This window comes from Pseudorca crassidens, chromosome 17, assembly GCF_039906515.1.
Source record: "Pseudorca crassidens isolate mPseCra1 chromosome 17, mPseCra1.hap1, whole genome shotgun sequence".
NCBI lineage: Eukaryota > Metazoa > Chordata > Mammalia > Artiodactyla > Delphinidae > Pseudorca > Pseudorca crassidens.
The window spans coordinates 52672017-52690506 of record NC_090312.1 but is presented as its reverse complement, the minus strand read 5'-3'; the positions used below and the strand labels follow the sequence as shown (position 1 = coordinate 52690506).

General features: G+C 37.7%; 1 protein-coding gene, 1 long non-coding RNA gene and 1 pseudogene across 2 annotated transcripts in view; 1 reads left to right on the top strand and 2 right to left on the bottom strand.

Annotated features, from left to right (window-relative positions):
• LOC137210251 (UDP-N-acetylglucosamine--peptide N-acetylglucosaminyltransferase 110 kDa subunit pseudogene) overlaps window positions 1-18490 on the top strand; it is a 632586-nt pseudogene that overhangs the window by 385327 nt on the left and 228769 nt on the right.
• The window catches only part of LOC137210267 (uncharacterized), a 115707-nt gene that overhangs the window by 40790 nt on the left and 56427 nt on the right, over window positions 1-18490 (bottom strand). The window lies entirely within an intron of this gene.
• LOC137210237 (calmodulin-1-like) lies at window positions 8575-9530 on the bottom strand. The gene has a single exon (XM_067711873.1). The coding sequence runs from the start codon at window positions 9460-9462 to the stop codon at window positions 9013-9015; it is 450 nt and encodes a 149-aa protein (XP_067567974.1). The 5' UTR covers window positions 9463-9530; the 3' UTR covers window positions 8575-9012.

The following is an 18490-nucleotide window of genomic DNA, read 5'->3' as shown; positions in this document are numbered from 1 at the left end:
TAGAACTTGAAGGTGTTTGGGTAAGAAGAGCTACTATGACAAGTGACACGTGCTTAACGGAGGTGCATGTGATGAGCTATTTTAAGTCTGTTTGGTGCAAGCAGATTGAGCTCATTATAATTACTCCTTAGAAGGACAATATAAGGAATGGGTACCCCACATACTTTGCTATGGGTTTCAGGATTACTGTGATTCGTAGCCACCAAGTTTGCGTAGTAGGGCTGCAAGAATCATAGATCAGGCGATAAGGGCTTCTACGTGCATTTTTGACATCATAGGTGTAACCCATAAAGGGGTATTTTTACTATAAAAGCCACTTTACACACTAATCGTGTGAAAATATGGGATCAAAAGTTAGATATTGTTTGGGCTCAGTACTGCATTGTTAAAGTTTAGTGAGCCTGTAGTATTTTGGATAGACGTTAGTGCAACTAGAAGTGGAAGGGATGCCACTAGTGAGTAAAATAAAAAAAGAGAGTCCTGCATTAAGCCATTCTGTTGGGTTTCCTCATCAAGTTATAATAACTAATGTTGGGACTTGTGTTGCTTCAAATAAGTTGTAGAATGGAATCATTTCCGTGGCCTTGAATGTTAAGATTAAGAATATATGTAGTATGATTAATATAGTAATAGACAGTTTGTTTGCTTTTTTCCCAAGCCAGTGATTCTTTAGGTAGCTGGAATTGCCTAGCTCTGAGTGTTAGTGGTAAGAGTCATGTAGTTCGAGTTGGTAAAGGTGCTGACAGAGGGTCAGAGAAGAATAAAGTTAAGGCTGTTGTTAGAAAGGTAAAGACTAACAAAACTAATTAGTATGCTGTAGGTTGTGGTGTGAATTCAAATTATATTGCTCTTTGATAAACATGTTAGTGGCATGAATATAATAGTTAGAACAGTAATTTTTAACACTGGAGAAGGTTTGTATTTTGTATGCAATCAATGCCATAGGTGTTTGATAATATTCCTAGCAGGGATAACCTAGTGCAGCTTTTCAGGTTATGAATGTTAGTCAGATGACGAGTATTATGCTAGCTAGAGTGAAATGGACATTTAGAATTATTAGGGTTGCTATAATGAATAATGATAATATTATTTCTTCCTGACATAGTAGAGAAGATATTGAGATCAATAAATTAAGAGCCCTATAAGGGAAACTGTGAATGCTGGAATAATATTTATGTAGACAAAAGATACTCAGTAATTATGAATTTAATCATAGTTTAACGAGACAAAATCATTTGTTTTCATTTAAACTAATTATCATATTTGTGTCATTCTGATCACTTTTGAGTTCACTCACAGGCTATACTTATTGCTAGTAGTGAGATCAGGATTAGTGCTATGATGAGTATTGTTTTTAGGTTGCTAGTTTGGACTGCTCAGGGCAGGGGCCGAAGGGGGGCAATTTCTCTCGATCAAGGGGAGAAATGTAACGGCTACCAGGAAAATCTTTATGGAAAATCCTATGGGGTCAGATCCGCATTTGTAAGGACTTGATTCTTCTGTATCTGTCTTTACTAGGGGAAGTCAGAATTCGCTAAGTACAAGTAGTGAAGCTAGTACTATGTTTGTGGTTAATGCTATAAGGTTTATTATTCTTTTCAGATTGTACTAATTGACTGGAAGACAACTAATTGATACTAAAAGAACACACCCTCAACTCCATTTCACTGTACAGTAGAAACTAACACAACATTGTAAAACAACTATACCCCAATAAAAGAAAAAACAGAATAGACCCTCATCAATAAATGGGGATGTAGAGAAACAGCCATACTATGTCTACAAAGTGTATCAGGCAGTGGCTTCAAATCTGAAATGATTTGAAACTGTAGTTGGCACAGGCAGCAGACAATGAGGAAAAGTAGAGCCAATGATCACGTGTAGGCCATGGAAACCTCTGGTTATGAAGACTGTTGACCTGTGTACTCCATCTGAGATTGTAAAAGCTGTTTCATAATATTCTGAGGCTTGCAGTAGTGTAAAGTAAACTAGGGAGATTGTAATAAAAAGAGCTTGAGGAATATGCTTACAATTTCCTTCTATCAAGCTGTCGTGAGCTTGGGTAATAGGTACTCCAGAGGCCAGTAAGACAGGTGTTGAAAAGTGGTACTTCTAATGGATTTAGGGGGTGAATGCCTGTTGGTGGTTAGCAACCACCTAGTTCAAGTGTAAGGGCAAGACTTGAGTGATGAAAACCTCAGAAGAAGCCTATAAAAAAGAGAACCTCTGAAATAATAAACAGAATTATGCCATATCAACATCCTTTTTGAATGAAACTGGTGTGTCATGGCCTTGAAAAGTGCTTTCCCTGGTGATGTCTCATCATCATTGACATATTGTTAACATACTAGTTAATCAGCCCGAGGATAATAAAAAAGTTGAGTTAAAATGGAATCATATGACTAGATGGGATGTTAAGAGAAGGGCTAAGAGGGCTCCTGTAAGAGGTCAGGGACGAGGATTTACTATATGATACGCATGGGTTTGGTGAGTCATTAGGTGTCATTGTGTAGGTAGAGGCTCACTCACAGGGTGAGCACGCTAGCTTGAATAAGGGCTACTGCATACTCGAGAAAAGTGAGAAGAACAAGACTAATAAATATAATGAGGGCTGTGGGAGGATTCATGCTTAATAGGGAAAGGGATGCTCCTCTGATTACGTGAATTAACAGGTGACTGGCTGTGATACTGTCTGTTAGTCGTAGGGCTAGGGCTATTGGTTGGATAAATAAGCTAATAGTTTCAATAATTACTAGCATCGGGATAAGAGGGATTGGTGCCCCAGGTGATAGAAAGCGGCCTACAGATGCTTTTGCTTTATGGCAGAAGCCAGTGATCACAGTGCCTGCTCATAAAGGGACCACTGTGCCTAAGGTTATTGAAAGTTGCGTAGGGACGCAAATGAGTTCAGTAAGAGGCCTAGTAAGTTTGTTGGCCAATGAATAAGGGACATAAGGATTAGTGTTCTGGTTTGTCCTTTATAGTTCTGGATGTTCATTATTTGTTCTGACATAAGCTGAAGAAGTCATTGTTAAAGAGAAATTATGTGGTTATTAATCAGTCGGTTGAGTGCGGGGGAAAAATACCTGGAAACATAATAATTAAAAATAACAACAGTCAGTCCTAGTATCGTTGGGGTAATAAAAGAAGCAAATAGATTTTTGTTCATTCTGTTTTTGTTTCTCAAGGGTTAAATAAGAGGTAGCTTTTTTTTCTCGGTGAGAGCTAGCTATCTAGAACGGAAAAGCTCTAAGAGAAGAAAGCTAGCTCTATCAATATCAGTATCAATATCAATACTTTGTACATAATCTTTGTATTTCTTGTATCAACCAGCTGTAACCGATATTATCATTGCCACTGGCAGGGCCAGCACATCAAGGAGTCAAGATGTGGGGTCTGGGTGAAAAAGATACAGATGAAAATCTTTAACATAGACCATCTGAGATCTTTGCCTACCTCATAAAACTGTTTCAGCATTAAATTTTACATAAGAAATATTTTAGCAATGTCTTGATATACAGTTACTCTAAAATAATAGAGGATGTTATTGTTGGTATGCTTGTGGCTTTTATCTTTATCAAATAAAACCTAGTCCTAAATTTAAAGAGGTTCCAATTGAAATAGAGAACATTAACATGGAATGCAAGCAAATGAGAACCAGAAAAAAATATCATGAATAAAATTTCATTGTAGTATTTGACTACATTATTGATTGTTTTTATCGTTATGAAATATGAACACCTGCTCTTTCGTGAATGTCAACTCTGGGTTGAACTGTGTTAGGTGCTTTACATACACAATCTCATTTAATCATCCTAACATCACTCTAAGGTAGGCATTACTATAATCCTCGTTGTAAATATGAGGAAATTGAGCTTAAATGAAGTTCAATATTGTTCTCAAAGTCCCCCGGATGGTGGTGATACTTAAGCTATGATAGCAGATATTGATCTCAAGCAGGTAGCAGGATGTAAGGACTTCCATCCTTCTGCCCCACTGGACCCCACAGTACACCATCTAAATTTGTTTGGGCATATTTACACCATCTCTCTACTGTTATGTGTTTGCAAGAAACGATGGAGGTGGAGTGGCAGCTCATGTGATGGAAAGGGTAGAAAAAACTCAGTTCCACGTTTAGCCCCATGGATGTGGATCACCACTAGGGGTCAGGCTAATATTCAGGCATATTTCAGTATTTTTTGGCATAACCATAATGCACAAAACACAAAGCAGCACCTTAATTTGCTCCCCAATATCCAAATGTAAAACAGAACAGCTCTTTGGAAAAGTATTTGGTAGTTTCTTAGAAATTTCGACATAAACTTAACACACAACCCATTCTTTTTATTGCTGAATTGTATAATATAACGATTCATAAGTTGATAAGATGAAAAGCTCCACAAAAATTAGAGATAAGAGCAGGCCAAGGGTGAGATAAGACTTTGACTCACGCTGTTTCCTTCCTAAAACATTCACCCCTACCCATATCCTGCTGTAGCAACCTCCTCCATCCCTTCTAACTTCTTTTAAAAGATTTTGTCTCTGCTTCATGTCTCTTCATCCTCATATCATATTCAACCCTCAATCCACTGCAATCTGGCTTCAGCCCACATTATTCTACTAAAACTATTCTTGCCAACTTTGTTATGACCTCCCTTTTGTTACATGTAGTAGGTGTATTCCAGCCTTCATCTTTACTTCCTGTCTCAACACTTCTGGCCCTGTCGATGATTCCTTCTCTTATACTGATTCTCTTTCCATGTAATTAGTGATATTTTATACTTTTAATTTTCCTTCCACACCTATAGTTACTTCTTCACCAGCCTTATTTCCGGGTTCCTCCTCCTCTGTCCATCTTTTATGTGCTGATACTACTTAGGCTCCTATGCAAGATCTACTTTTCCTTTTACTTTAAAGTGGGGTCAGAGGATCATCTGCATCAAAATCATGGTAAGGGACTCTATTTGTCAAGCGTGTAGATTTGTGAGCTACATCCTATACCTACTCAGTAAGACTCTGGAGTTGGTGCCCAGGATTCTGAATTTTATCACACCTCCTGGGTAATTCATCTGACCCCGAAGTTTGAGAATCTCTTCAACATCTTCCCTGGGTAATATCGTCCATTCCTAAATGCTCAATTACCATCCACCTGTTAAAAGTTCTAAACTTTATATCTCTAGGTCACATCTCATTCCTGAGCTTCAAAATCCACAGGCCCAAATTTCTGCTAGCCATTTCATTTAGAGTCCTACAGAAACATAAAACTTGCTATGCCCCAAATGATCTCACTACCTTCACTTGCAAACTTCTGTGTTTTCTATCTTTGGAAGTGGAACCAGCCACCACTGCTGCAGATTCCAGAAATCTAATTAGCTTCCCTGACCTCATATCCTCACCCTCCTCTACTTCCAAACAGCTGCGAAGCTCTCTCAATTTAATCTTCTAAAAAATGATGATTCCAGCTACTTCTCTCCATCAACACTTAGTGCTATTCTAGTTGAGGCCAGCATCATGTATCATCTGGAACCACTATAGCAGATTCCAAAAGAGTCCCTCAGCCTCTAGACTTAGGCTCTCACCTAACCGTGATCTTTTCTTCACACTGAAATGACTTTTCTAAAATGTGAACCTGACCAGGCAGCTTCCTTATTTAAAACCTTACTACAGAATCCCAATGCTCTTAGAAGGATGGTCATGCTTCCATGGTACAACCTCAGCTTACTGTCTCAGTCTTATTTATTATCCCCAGTTCCTGTTTTATCTTTTAAGAATTCTACCTTTTAGTTAAATTTAACTTCTCTTCTTCGAAGAACACCACATCCTCTTTTGTCTCCATACTTTCACATATTATGCTCACTGTGACGGAAAGATTCTTCTCCATCTCTTTGCTTGGCTGAATTCTACTAATACTTCAGGTATCACCTTCCATATCACTTTCCCTGGGAACTCTCTCTGACCAGCCCCCCCACCAAATTCAAATAAGAGGATCCTGCGGTGTGTGATTATAATACGCTGTACCAACCCCATCATAGCACTTATTATCGTGCATTTTAAGCTTCAGTTTACTTAACCTTTCCTGGACTAGACTATAAGTCTAATGGAGGCTGGAACCACGTGACCACAACTTGGAATGTGCCACTATATATCTACAGAATGATTCAACAGGTGAATGACTTTTTAAAAAACAACCACAATCTAAAAAAAAGTGTTACAATCTTATATTTTCAGCTTTCATATAATCGAATTAAAATCAAGACTGGGAAACTACATTCTAGATCTTTAAATGATAATATGAACATTATTTTAATATAATATTTGAATTTTTAAGAATATATACGTATAAATTTATTAATATTTTAGGGAAAAGTATTAGACAGTGTTCACAATTCATAATTTCAGAGCCACCTCAGGATAAGCCATAATAAATTATATAAAATTCTTTTCACATATTTGGATATAAGAAATACCACTATAAATTTTAAGCTATTTAATATTGTATTCCTATTTAATAGTACCACAAATTGAATAAAGTTCTTATTTAAATAGACATGAAAAGGAGTCTTGTTCAAGGTCTTTTATCCCTGTTTATTCACTTTCTCTGAATGAATGGAATTTGAAAAGCTATAATATACATTCCCTTATTTGAAAACATATTTTCCTCCTCTAAAACTCATTTTTTTACTCTGTAGATTTCACGATGACCTCTTCACTGGCAATTTCAAGGTACTTCACTTACTTTTGCATGTGGGCTTTTTAAATAGAACCTGACCGCTTTGAACTTTTGTATTTGAAATCCAGAAAGCAAATTCTCCTAGGGTTCCACATTAGGATTCTTCAGCTAGAAGCTAAGACTGGATATGCATAAAATCAAATATTCAAGCCCTAGAAGTCTGTTCTCATGCCTCCTCACTCAGTGGCCATTCCATAGCAAACTCAGCTCTGGACAGCTCCCTCAGAAATTCATCAAGGTGGGGGAATTCATCATAGATCCAATTCAAGGTGTTGTTACATTGCCACCTCATGACAAATCAGAGCTACGCAACTTCAGAGGACATTGGTATATCCACTGGGATATAGAAATTGATAACAGAGCTGGAAGGTTAATTTTTGCCTTCATATAAATGCTAAACAATTTTTAAAGATGCAAATAATGGAGTTTGGAAGACTAGTTCCTTCACTTACTAGTTGTGTGACCCTAAAGCAAGTAAGATAATGTTTTTTAATGAGCATATATCAAATTAAAAATAAAGTGTGGCTTAAGTATACCACAAATGACATCACACAGGTCCGAAATTGAGTTCTTTTAAAGGGCTGGTTTGTGAATTACATAAGAATATGAGATATAACTCAATATACTAGCATACTCCCTGGTACTGTACACCATTCTGGTTAGCACCAATGGCTCCCAATGACAGGACACTGCACTGCCTGGAAGAAAGCGTCATGATATCAAACAATAGGGCAGAACTCCACCAAGTAATACTGAATACTTTTATTAAGGAAACAGAAAAAGAAAAGAAAATATGAAATAGTGGCAGTTTCTTTGCACAAAAGCTGAGTAAAACTTGTTACCCTCAGGGGAGAAGTTTCTTGAATTGGGAAATCATACCCTGAGCTGAGAGTTTGGAACATTTGTTCACAAACCTATTATCCTTTCTATAGCTTCACATTAAACATCGCAACTAGTTTATTCCCTTACCATCTGGGCCAGTAGGCCAAATTCTACCCTGAATTTTTCATTCCTATATTCCCTGTGGCTGTTTTTACTGATCTGCACGCCCTTTCTCAACAAAAAGTGGCTTTACTCCTCCCTTTCTAATTTTCAGAAACATCTCTGTCATCCTTATGACCTTTCAGTGAGGGACATTCAGCATAAAGGGGAAAAAATATGTAAAAGCATCTTTGTGATGGTTGGCAGAAGATATAAGAGTTGATATCTGTGCCCTTGGGTGATTATGTACCCACTGGGGCTCCAGGTTTCTCATCGGCTCATCTGTGAGATCAGGAGAGTGATCATAAATACTATTATAAGTTTTTTTTTCTCTAACAAAGTAACTTTCATATACATTATCTCATTTAATCCTTATAATATCCTTATATCCCTATGAGGCAGATAACACACCCAGCAACATTTCATAATGGTATTATACAAATCCGCAGAGGTGAATATGAATCACTGCGCCAGTCAAAAACTCTCATTTAAGGCTGGAGGGAAGATTACTTGTTAACATGCAACAAATATTTCCTGAACACCTACTGTGTGTTTACCACTGTATCTACACAATAAGGATGGAGTAATGACCAAGTTAGAACACACCCCTGTCCTTAGCAAGCTTACACACGAGAGTGGAGAAAGACTATAAAGTAGGAAACCAAATAATAAACTAGATGATTTAGAGAGGGACATAGCACCATGAAGATAATAAAGCAATATACAACTTGGAATGGATTTGAGGCAAATTGTGCCAGAAGCAGATTTTCTTTAAGTGGCTAAAACAAAGTAAAAAGCAAGTAACAATAAAAGAAAATGTTTCCGGTACAGGACCAGCAGTACAAAAAAATAGTGTACGAGTACCTGGATAAAACACCCGTTTTGCAATAGTGCAACTTTTAAGTACATATTGTTGACTGTCCACAGTCTACGCAGAGTTACAACTCCACACTTCAACAACAACATGCTGACAGTTCCTAAAGAAAACTACTTAAAAAAAAAGGCATAACCCAGATGTTCCCTCATTTGACCAACTCCATCTAAGTTTAGATGTGCAGAAGGGCCTATTAGAGATATCCAGAGTAAGCCACATGCAACATGTTACTTGATCAATTTTTCTAAAATAAGGTTTCAGGACAATGACAGTAAGATAAGGGAAGAAAACATGGAGGAATGAAGTCCTAATTACTATACATGCATATTTTTTTGACAATAGGGGGAAACCTTTTACAGATAAGTTACAAAGAAAAGTCAAATAAACAATTTTGTACAAGAAATTTAACACATTCTGTACAATGTCTTCACTTTGCTGTTATCATTTGTACAAACTCTTCATAGTTTACTTGATCATCACCATCAATATCTGCTTCCCTGATGATTTCATCAACCTCTTCATCTGTTAACTTCTCTCCAAGGTTTGTCATCACATGGCGGAGCTCTGCTGCACTAATATAGCCATTACCATCCTTATCAAACACAAGGAATGCTTCTCTAATTTCTTCTTCACTGTCTGTGTCTTTCATTTTTCTTGCCATCATTGTCAGAAATTCCGGGAAGTCAATTGTGCCGTTACCATCAGCATCCACCTCATTAATCATGTCCTGTAACGCTGCTTCTGTGGGATTCTGCCCAAGAGACCTCATTACAGTTCCCAACTCCTTTGTTGTTATAGTTCCATCACCATCCTTGTCAAATAGTGGAAAAGCTTCTTTGAATTCTGCAATCTGCTCTTCAGTCAGCTGGTCAGCCATGCTGCAAGCGCTACCGGTCTCCGGGACTCGACTACTCAACCACTCAGCTCGTTTGCTCCACTCGGACTAATTCTGTTCTGCTACTTTAATAGACTTATTTTATGCCTAACAGAAACTCAATACATGGTTGATGAGTAAATCTCCAATCAGAATTCATCCCTCCGTTACCTCTATGCCTAAGGAACGGAGTCTGAATCTGTTGTAACAATACTCCCTGTGTGGAAGTCTGGAAAGAAAGTAGAAAGATTTTTGACAAGGACAGTGATTGAAGAAAGAAACAGATTTGAGAGATTCCAGAGAAAGAAGCAAGGACCACGATGACGAGGGGGAGGTGAAATTTTGGGGGGATTCTGGGTGGGTGCAATGAGGAAGGAGGAAAGCTCCAGAATGATGGCCAGGTTTGGCGTGAATAAATGGCTAAACTATCAGTTCTCCCAAAAGAGGGTTACCTGATTTATAATGTTTGACACATCCCTTATCACACAAAAGTGCTCGATTGCTTGAATTGTTTTGAATAGTATGTTTTCATTAGTGCTAATAATGAAAACATAATTAAAAGCATGTTTGTAGTGAGAGGCAATAAGTTCATTTTTGCACATGACAAATTTAAAGTTCTTATGGGACCACTAAGCAAAGAGGTCCCATTGCTTGCTGGATATATACGAATGGAGCAGATGGGAAATAGGGTCTAGATTTGTAGATGTGATGCTGATGAGGTTATTGAAAGCAACACAGTATAAAGAGAATATGTAACCTGAGAAGAGAAGAAGTCAGACATTGGAATATCAACATTTAGTGAAGCGATAGGTAACTATGATGAGAGAGGGGTGGAATAGCCAAAGGTGTAGGAGAAAGACCAGGGCAAACTGGTTTCACAGAATTCAAGGTGGAAAAAAAATCATGTAGAAGAGAGTACTCAACTGTGCATTTCACTGGATATAAATTTTATATCAATTAAAAAAAACCACTTACCCTCAGACATCCTTTACTAATTTGTTTTGGCCTAGATTGTTTTGCTTCTAGAGATTCACTGCCTCTGTTGGTATGTTGAAACAGCAGCCTCCAGTGGTTATGGTCATGGAGAACTAGGATTTATGGACTAGGTACGGTTTTTTCATATAGTACATACTCAACAAAGTGAGTTGAACTAAATTAATTGTTCTTCAGTCACAAAGAAACAAATGCTTTGTGTGACGCTTTCTTAGGGCAAAGAACATTGGCTTAAAGTGAAGGTCCTGGGATTATGCTGGTAAAACAGTCAAGACTGTTTGCTTGAAATACTGATCCACGGTCCAATTGTTGTTTGCTGGCTGCTGTGGCAATCTGAAGCTCCCAAGATCAGCATCTTTGCTCTCCCTTCCCCTCAATTTTTGGTTGTTATGGTAGGGACAGCAAGCCAATAGTTATGCTTAGCTCTGAGTATATGATCAATTATTTCTTTCTTCATGGTATGCTTTCTTAAAAAGCCAAAAAGTGCATTTTTACCCTAACAAGCCTTTTAAAAGTTGCTCATAGTGTGCCACTGACAACAATAGTCCTAAATTTCAATTTCTACTCCACCTCTCAGACTTGCTTTATCTTTTTTAGATCTTTTCTTCTCATCTGACGAGAACATGTTTTTCCAGACCTCAAGAATATTGAGAACTCCACTGAGTCCACAACACCAGGCACTGGGGTCTTGCAGAGGCGCACAGTTACTAAACAGTTGCTGACCCTTCCTTATAGCTCTCTATCACTTTCTTGTTTCCACTCGTCCGACTTCGGAGCTCTCTTGAAAGCCCATCTCCCTTACGCTACATTAAGCCCCTCTCAATTCCACCCAACATTTTTCAATGGCTCCCTGCTTCCTTAATCTCTACTTCCCATCTATTCCCCTGGTAAAATTTAGCTTCTCTAAATTCTTCACTTATGTTTTGCATTGACATGCCTTATGTCCAGTCATTTCAGTGAAAGGAAATATCCTAAAAGGGAAGGATTCACCAAGAAGAATGAGGACCATTGATGGATTATACTTTTGCGTGTGACTTTGAAATTCCAAATTCATCTTCATTTTCAGCACGTGGTTATATCATATGATGAAGTGAAATATCAATATGTTTAAAAATATAATTTTGTATTTGTGACGAAATCTAATTTATTGAAGTTATATTCTATACACACACACACACACACACACACACAAATGGCTATGTTCACAGTTCCCTAAATCTACCATATTTTAGAAATGTAAACATTTTTATATTGGTAGCTACATTACCCCACTGTTTTACTTATTTTACTTAAAAAAAAAAGAAAATATTTGCCTTCTTGTTAAAGGAAAGCTAAGTAAGGAAAAAAAAGTTACTTTTAAAGTATAAAAAGATATATCAGAAGAAAAAAAAGTATGAGAGGCATCTAGGAATTTCAGAGTTTTCTCATGGGCATGGTGAAGTGAACACTAGAATCAAGTTAGAGTTCTACCACATACTATTCCTATGTTTCTGGAAAAGTCATGGAGTCTATATTCATGATCCATAGGGATGCTGTCAGAACCAACAAGATAATCTACCTAAAATTGCTGTGTGCTCTTGTGTTCTCCCAGAATTGTAGTGAATGGGAATTATTTGGATTGTGTGGAAACAAGTATATAAAGCAAGCTCCAGAAGAATTCCGTTTTCTTTGTTTTTCTGATCAGGTTCGATACTATGATCAGATGCATTATATAACCTCTAAATGCTCTTGTTCACTGTAGAATATAACTAAGTACTTCTATTCAAAACCAAGTCATGTTACCCATCTGACTATAATAACTCACACACTGGGTTGGCCAAAAGTTCCTTCGGGTTTTTCCGTGGATGTTACAAAAAACCCAAAGGAACTTTCTGGCCAACCCAGTATTTTGAATTCAAAAATCTTTGGATTAGAATGCCTACGTGCCAATAACTCTAGCCATTGGTGTTGACATATAAAATGAAGGTAAATGCAGCATCTTTCTTACACATTTCACTACTGCTTAGCAAATGGCCCACAAAAGGAGTATAATACATATACTAAATTTGATGGCATAAATCAATGGATAAATGAATGACCGAATGAATGACATACAGAAGCTACGGCACGTTGAGGCAATGAATGCACTGAGTGACAGACGGGAGTCACGGGGTTGTGAAGTTGCTGGGAAGCCCACCTCACACTTCACATCTGGCAAACCATCACTCATTTTTGAAGCCCCAACAACGAAAAAAATCTTCCAGCTACACAGCTTCTGAACCTCAGGCAGGATTGCTCACTCAGAACTATGTCTAGCCCTCCTTAAGATCACCTGCCATGCTGCATGACAACTGGCACTGGCATTTGGCCTGTCAGCCCACAGACCCCCTGGAGGAGGAGCTGTGCATTTCTGAACACACAGAGCCTGGGACTGTGCCTGACACACACAGAAGGTCTTAACAAGAAAGTAAAGAGCTAGTTGAATAAAAGAGTACTTTACATTTCACTTGAACTCCTTACTGAATAAATACAATAATTTACTCTTCAGGGAAAAAAAAAGAAAACGAAAAACCCATCAATCAAGTAATAAGCTCAGTAGAGTTGGGAAGGAAAAAGAGTAAAACAGGCAGTCATAGCACAGCTGAAAAGCAGACTCGACCATTTATTCTTCTTCTGCACTTAAAACATTTGAGAATGCCATTCTCAGAAAATTACTATAAACGTTCTCATTTATATAATAGGAGAAGCCAGTGCGTGTTTTCCTTCTGTAATTACGGTTATCCAAGAAATCCCATTCAGTGCACTCCCCCCACCCCTTTCCTTCCCCAAACCACAAAGATTCTCAATTACCATTTAGTAGGTTTCCTTGTATATGGGCACTAGATGATGAGAAAGTAAGTTCTACCCCTTCCTCCTTCGAGCACAAATAAAATGACGGCAGGGGTTTCTCATTTACTTTGTTCTCTGCTCCTTCCTCAGCACTTCGAACTGTACCTGGCACAGAGCAGATACTCAATAACTAACTGTTGCTTGAATGACTGACTACATATTTGATAATAAAGTCATAAATCCTCTCAGCTGAAAAATCTTTGTTTTCCATTCTTAGTACTTGCTTTTTTTTTGGCATGATATCTAAATGTAACCAAAGAAAACTAATAGAAAAAATTTTAAAGATACCTATTAATTTTTTATACATATTCTTCATTCATTCTCTTTACTCCAATTTAAATCTGAAAATTCATATTAAGCAGCCAGAAGTGTCCTAACTAAACTCAAGAAAATGGAGGCAATGTCTTCAGATTTAATGATTTTAAAATCAGTGTGTGAGTTGACTAAATTTGTTTATAGCATTTTTTGTTGAGCAGGAAGTTTTAAGCATATTTCTTAATGCTTTCATTGTGCAACTTAACTTTTTTCCACTGTAAACATATAAAAATGTAAATATGCAGTGAATCCATAGATGATCTGAGTCCTCTTAGTTCATTCTGCCTTCCCACAGGTGTGTATTCCTCTAGCACTAATCGTTGAATTATATTCAAAGCAATGCTGATCAATATAGAAGTCCTGAACTTAACTACTTCATTACTGCAGAGTTTACAGAGGTGAATTCTGGGCGAAATTTCTAAATAATGCCTTGTTACCACTGGAGATATTAAGTATAGGGCAATTTACCCTGTGTTGCCATACATTTCACAAAGCTGCTAAGTTAAACACACTGCAAAAATAACTGCAATGGCAATTTTAAAATTTCTAAACATTTAGAATATTTCAAATAGACTAAAACTTACCTAGGGGAAAAAGTAATGTATATTCATATATTCACCACACCACAGATTCAGTTTGCCAAATTTGCCTCAAAACTTTTTGTTTTTAATGGACTAGGTCTTCACAGATATAGAGATATAGCTAAAGCTTTCTGTGAACTGCTGCTCAATCTCCCACATCCTCCCCCACCAGCCCTTTCCCAGGCACTCCCTCTAATGACTTTGGTGATTATCATTACTGTCCATATTATTCTTTTACAAAATATTTCTCCCTAAACAATATTTGCAATATTTTCCCTGTTACTTTAAACTTTATATAAACTGTATTTACAACATGCTCAACATAGAATAACACCCGATAAATGCTGTTAGTCTTTTTGTCTTTTTGCCATGGCATGTCTTTTTGCCATGTCTTTTTGCTTTTTTTAATTTTTCTCTTGACACTGCATTTGAGATTTACTATGTTGAGACATGGAATTATGATTAACTCCCTTTAGCTGTGTCACTGGGCTCTAATCAAACCACTCCTGTCTGAAAGCATCTTTTTCCTTCTTTCGCCCAGCAGCTCCTGGGATCCAGCCACCAGCTCAGGAATGCCTCTCCCCCAAGACTACTTCCTTTGACCTTGGTTTTTTAAAACACTTTGTTGGTATAGAGTGATTTTTTCTTGTAATTTAAACAGGCCTAGCATTACTGTTTCCATTTAATGGACATGAGATAATTTAGAGGTTTTAAAGTGATTTTATGTATAGACCATGTAAACTGAATAAATAAATACATGAAAAAACAAGTAAAAGAAAAACCTTGTAATAAACATTATGTACTGTATTTAATTTTTTAATGCAAATGATTCCATAATTAAGTCTGTATATGTTTCCCTGCTCATATACTAGGGAGTTTTTCTAAAATCACAGCTAGTAACAGAACTGCTAGGTTAAAAATGGGTACAATTTTACTTACTAGATACTACACAATTGTTCTGCAAATTAGGCTTATCAAGCTATGCAAAAGACAATAGGGTCTAAAAATGTCCCTTTCTAAACACCCTTACCAACATTTGGTATTGTAAGAATTTAAAATATTTTACCGATTTCCTAGATCTCCTTGTTTCTCATATATTTCACCAATTTCTAGTGAAGTTGAACATCTTATCAATTCTTTATCCATCAGTCCAGTATGGTCCCTTCTAGAAATTGCCTGCTTCAATCCTCATTTGTCCATTTTCCTATTAGTTACTGTCCTGCTAATTTATAGAAATGCTTTATAACTATGAAATATTGATCCTACATTGTTTACATGTGTTGCAAACATCTACTCCCAGTTTGTGACTTGGCTGTTTATAGTGATTTTTATTGAACAGGATATTTTTATGTGGATCAATATGTCAACTCTTTTATTCAAGGTTCGAATTTTACATTTCATTAAAGAAACTCATTCTTATTTTAAGTTTATAAGAAATCATCTTACATTTTATTTTTTAAATTTTATTTACATAATTAGGTATTTAACCTAAATGCAACAGATTTTTTTTATATTTGAATGGTATAGATTTTTTTTTTCTATATGGATAACATAGTACTTCCAGGTTAGTTATTTACCAGTCCATTTTTTTCTTCAGTGATCTGTAATGTCATCTCTATTATGTATCACGTTTACATTCACATGCAGGCAACAGCATTCTTTCCCTGGTTTAAAAAATCCAGATCAAGAGGACAGTAAGTTGTTTTAGTCAGCTCAGCCTGCCATAACAAAATGCCACAGGCCAGGTGTCTTAAACAACAGACATTTATTTCTCACAGTTCTGAAGGCTGGGAAGTCCAAGATCAAAGTGCCAGCAGATTCAGTGTCTGGTGAGAGCTGATTCCTGGCTACAGAGGGCCTCCTTCCAGCTTGTGTGTACATAGCCTTTCCTCCATGTGTGCTTGTGGGGAGGGAGTTGACTCTCCTGTCTCTTCTTCTTATGAGGACACGAATCTCATCATGAGGGCATCACCCTAAACCTAACTACATCCCAAAGGCCCTCCAACCATCACACTGGGGGTTAGGGTTTCAATATATGCATTTCGAGGGGGCACACAAAACACTGAGTCCGTAACATAGGTGCTCAATAAGTGTTCCTTGATGCATCAAAAAGTAATTTAGGGCTTCCCTGGTGGCGCAGTGGTTGAGAGTCTGCCTGCCGATGCAGGGGACACGGGTTCGTGCCCTGGTCCGGGAAGATCCCACATGCCGCGGAGCGGCTGGGCCTGTGAGCCATGGCCACTGAGCCTGTGCTCCACAACGGGAGAGGCCACAACAGTGAGAGGCCCTAGTACCGCAAAAAAAAAAAAAAAGTAATTTAAACTGATTCTCTGCAGCAGCCTATTACTGAAACATCTTTTAAATCATCTTTCCCCTCTATGAATATAGAGCTAACCCTAGCTATAGAGGAGCCACATCATTTGGGTATTTAGCTTATAATATTCTAATTGTACACATCTAGGGAGATAAAGAGAGAAGGAGAGGAACAAGAATTTAAGTAGCCTGAGTGAGTCTGCCTGCCCTTCCATGCACTAAATATAACCAGGAGGGTAGTGAACAGGGAGACACAAATTAACTGTGCCTACAAGGGGTGTCGGTCCCTGGGAACCTCTCTCAGAGTATCAGCTTGCAGTGTGTGCAGTGTGGTTCTAGTTTGAAGATATGCATTTTTCACATACGTATTTTACTTCATAGAATTGTACACAAATCTACTTACGCTGCACTTTATGTCAAACTTAATGGATTTCTAAAGGCATTTTTTTACTATACATGGTTTTTGCCCTAAGTGCTGACTAAACCCTAATTGCTGAGTCAGACACTACTCCACCGTAATCAGTGTGTCAACAGAACATCAAAATACTCTTCTTTAAACAAGAGGTCAGATAAAAAGAGAAGTTTCTAGTCTTCACTCACAGGTGAACCAAGATGTACAGGGATAAGAGTGATTTCTGAGATAAAGCCAGCATGAAATAGAAAACTAGTGAGGATGTGCTGTATAGCAAGGGGAACTCTACTTGGTGCTCTCTGGTGACCTGGATGGGAGGGAAATCCAAAAAGGAGGGGAATATGTGTATACATGTGGCGGGTTCACTTCACTGTGCCGCAGGAGCTAGCACAACATTGTAAAGCAACTATACCCCTGATTAAAAAACAAAAATAAAAACAAAAAACCCCAGCATGTCTTAGTTTCCAAGGTAAACACAGGTATACCAGGACCCTGAAAACCTGGAAACAGAGCCTCTGTCCACCAGCAACAACTGGGCAACAACAACCTGGCCCTTTCCTCCTGGATGAAGAAATGAGTTTGCTGACACTGTGTTTGTTTCAAGACCCAGAAAGTGCCAAATACTATGAAGTCACAGAAATGAACATGACACGTTATGGTGGAAGCTCTTCTCAAAAGATGGCAGACACATTGAATAGAAAAGGGTTTGGCTGTACCAAGAAGTGAGTTTCTCAAAGCTACAGAGAGAATGACTTTGCAGGGACAGTGGCATTGCTGAGAAGGTGATTCCTTTAGGAACACTGTTGACAGACAAAGCTTTGCTGATAGTGGCTACACCTGCCAATTCTCTGTGTGGCTAACTCACTTCTGATAACCTTTTATATCAGCCTGTTATGTCAGGAACTTAATCCAGCCCAGCAGTGGTTTTGTGGTGCTGTCCAGACAACCTATTCTCACCTGAAATGCTTCAATGGCTGTATCTATCCAATGGCAAGGAAAATTAGAATAATTTTCCCAACAATTTATTATACCATAATAATAGTTTACCTGAGGAACTAGGAGCAGAATTCATTCCCCATTCTTTAAAGCATGATTCCTTTCTGAATCAATCACAGGATATTAGCTCTTCTAGGTATCTCAGAGATTACCAAGTCCCATAATTTGGATAAGAATCTGAAAAGTAGAGGCACTGAGTAGTCCACAGTCACAACGCTAAGAGGCAGAGCTGGTCTTAAACACCGCTTTCCTAGATCTTTGCATCCTAAATCTTCGCTCAGCATTTGCATCCACAAAGCCAAATGCCAATAAGCTAATCAGGATCCTATCAATGCAGCTATTTTCTTGCTTAAACAATTTACTACTTTAAGAGACTAGAGACCTAAAACTTTGTGCTCCTAAGAGCTTAAATGGAATGAAACAAGAAAAAATCTGTATAACTGGGGTTATCTGTAATGCTCTTTTTTTAAAGTTAAAAAAAAAAAGGAAAGAAAATGGCCGTAATTCTTCTCCACTGACTAGGTTTACTTGGGGTTGGTTATTATTTCAGAGT

Bases quoted from the DNA above. Each gene is read 5' to 3' on its own strand.
- LOC137210237 (XM_067711873.1), bottom strand. From the start codon at position 9,462: ATGGCTGACCAGCTGACTGAAGAGCAGATTGCAGAATTCAAAGAAGCT.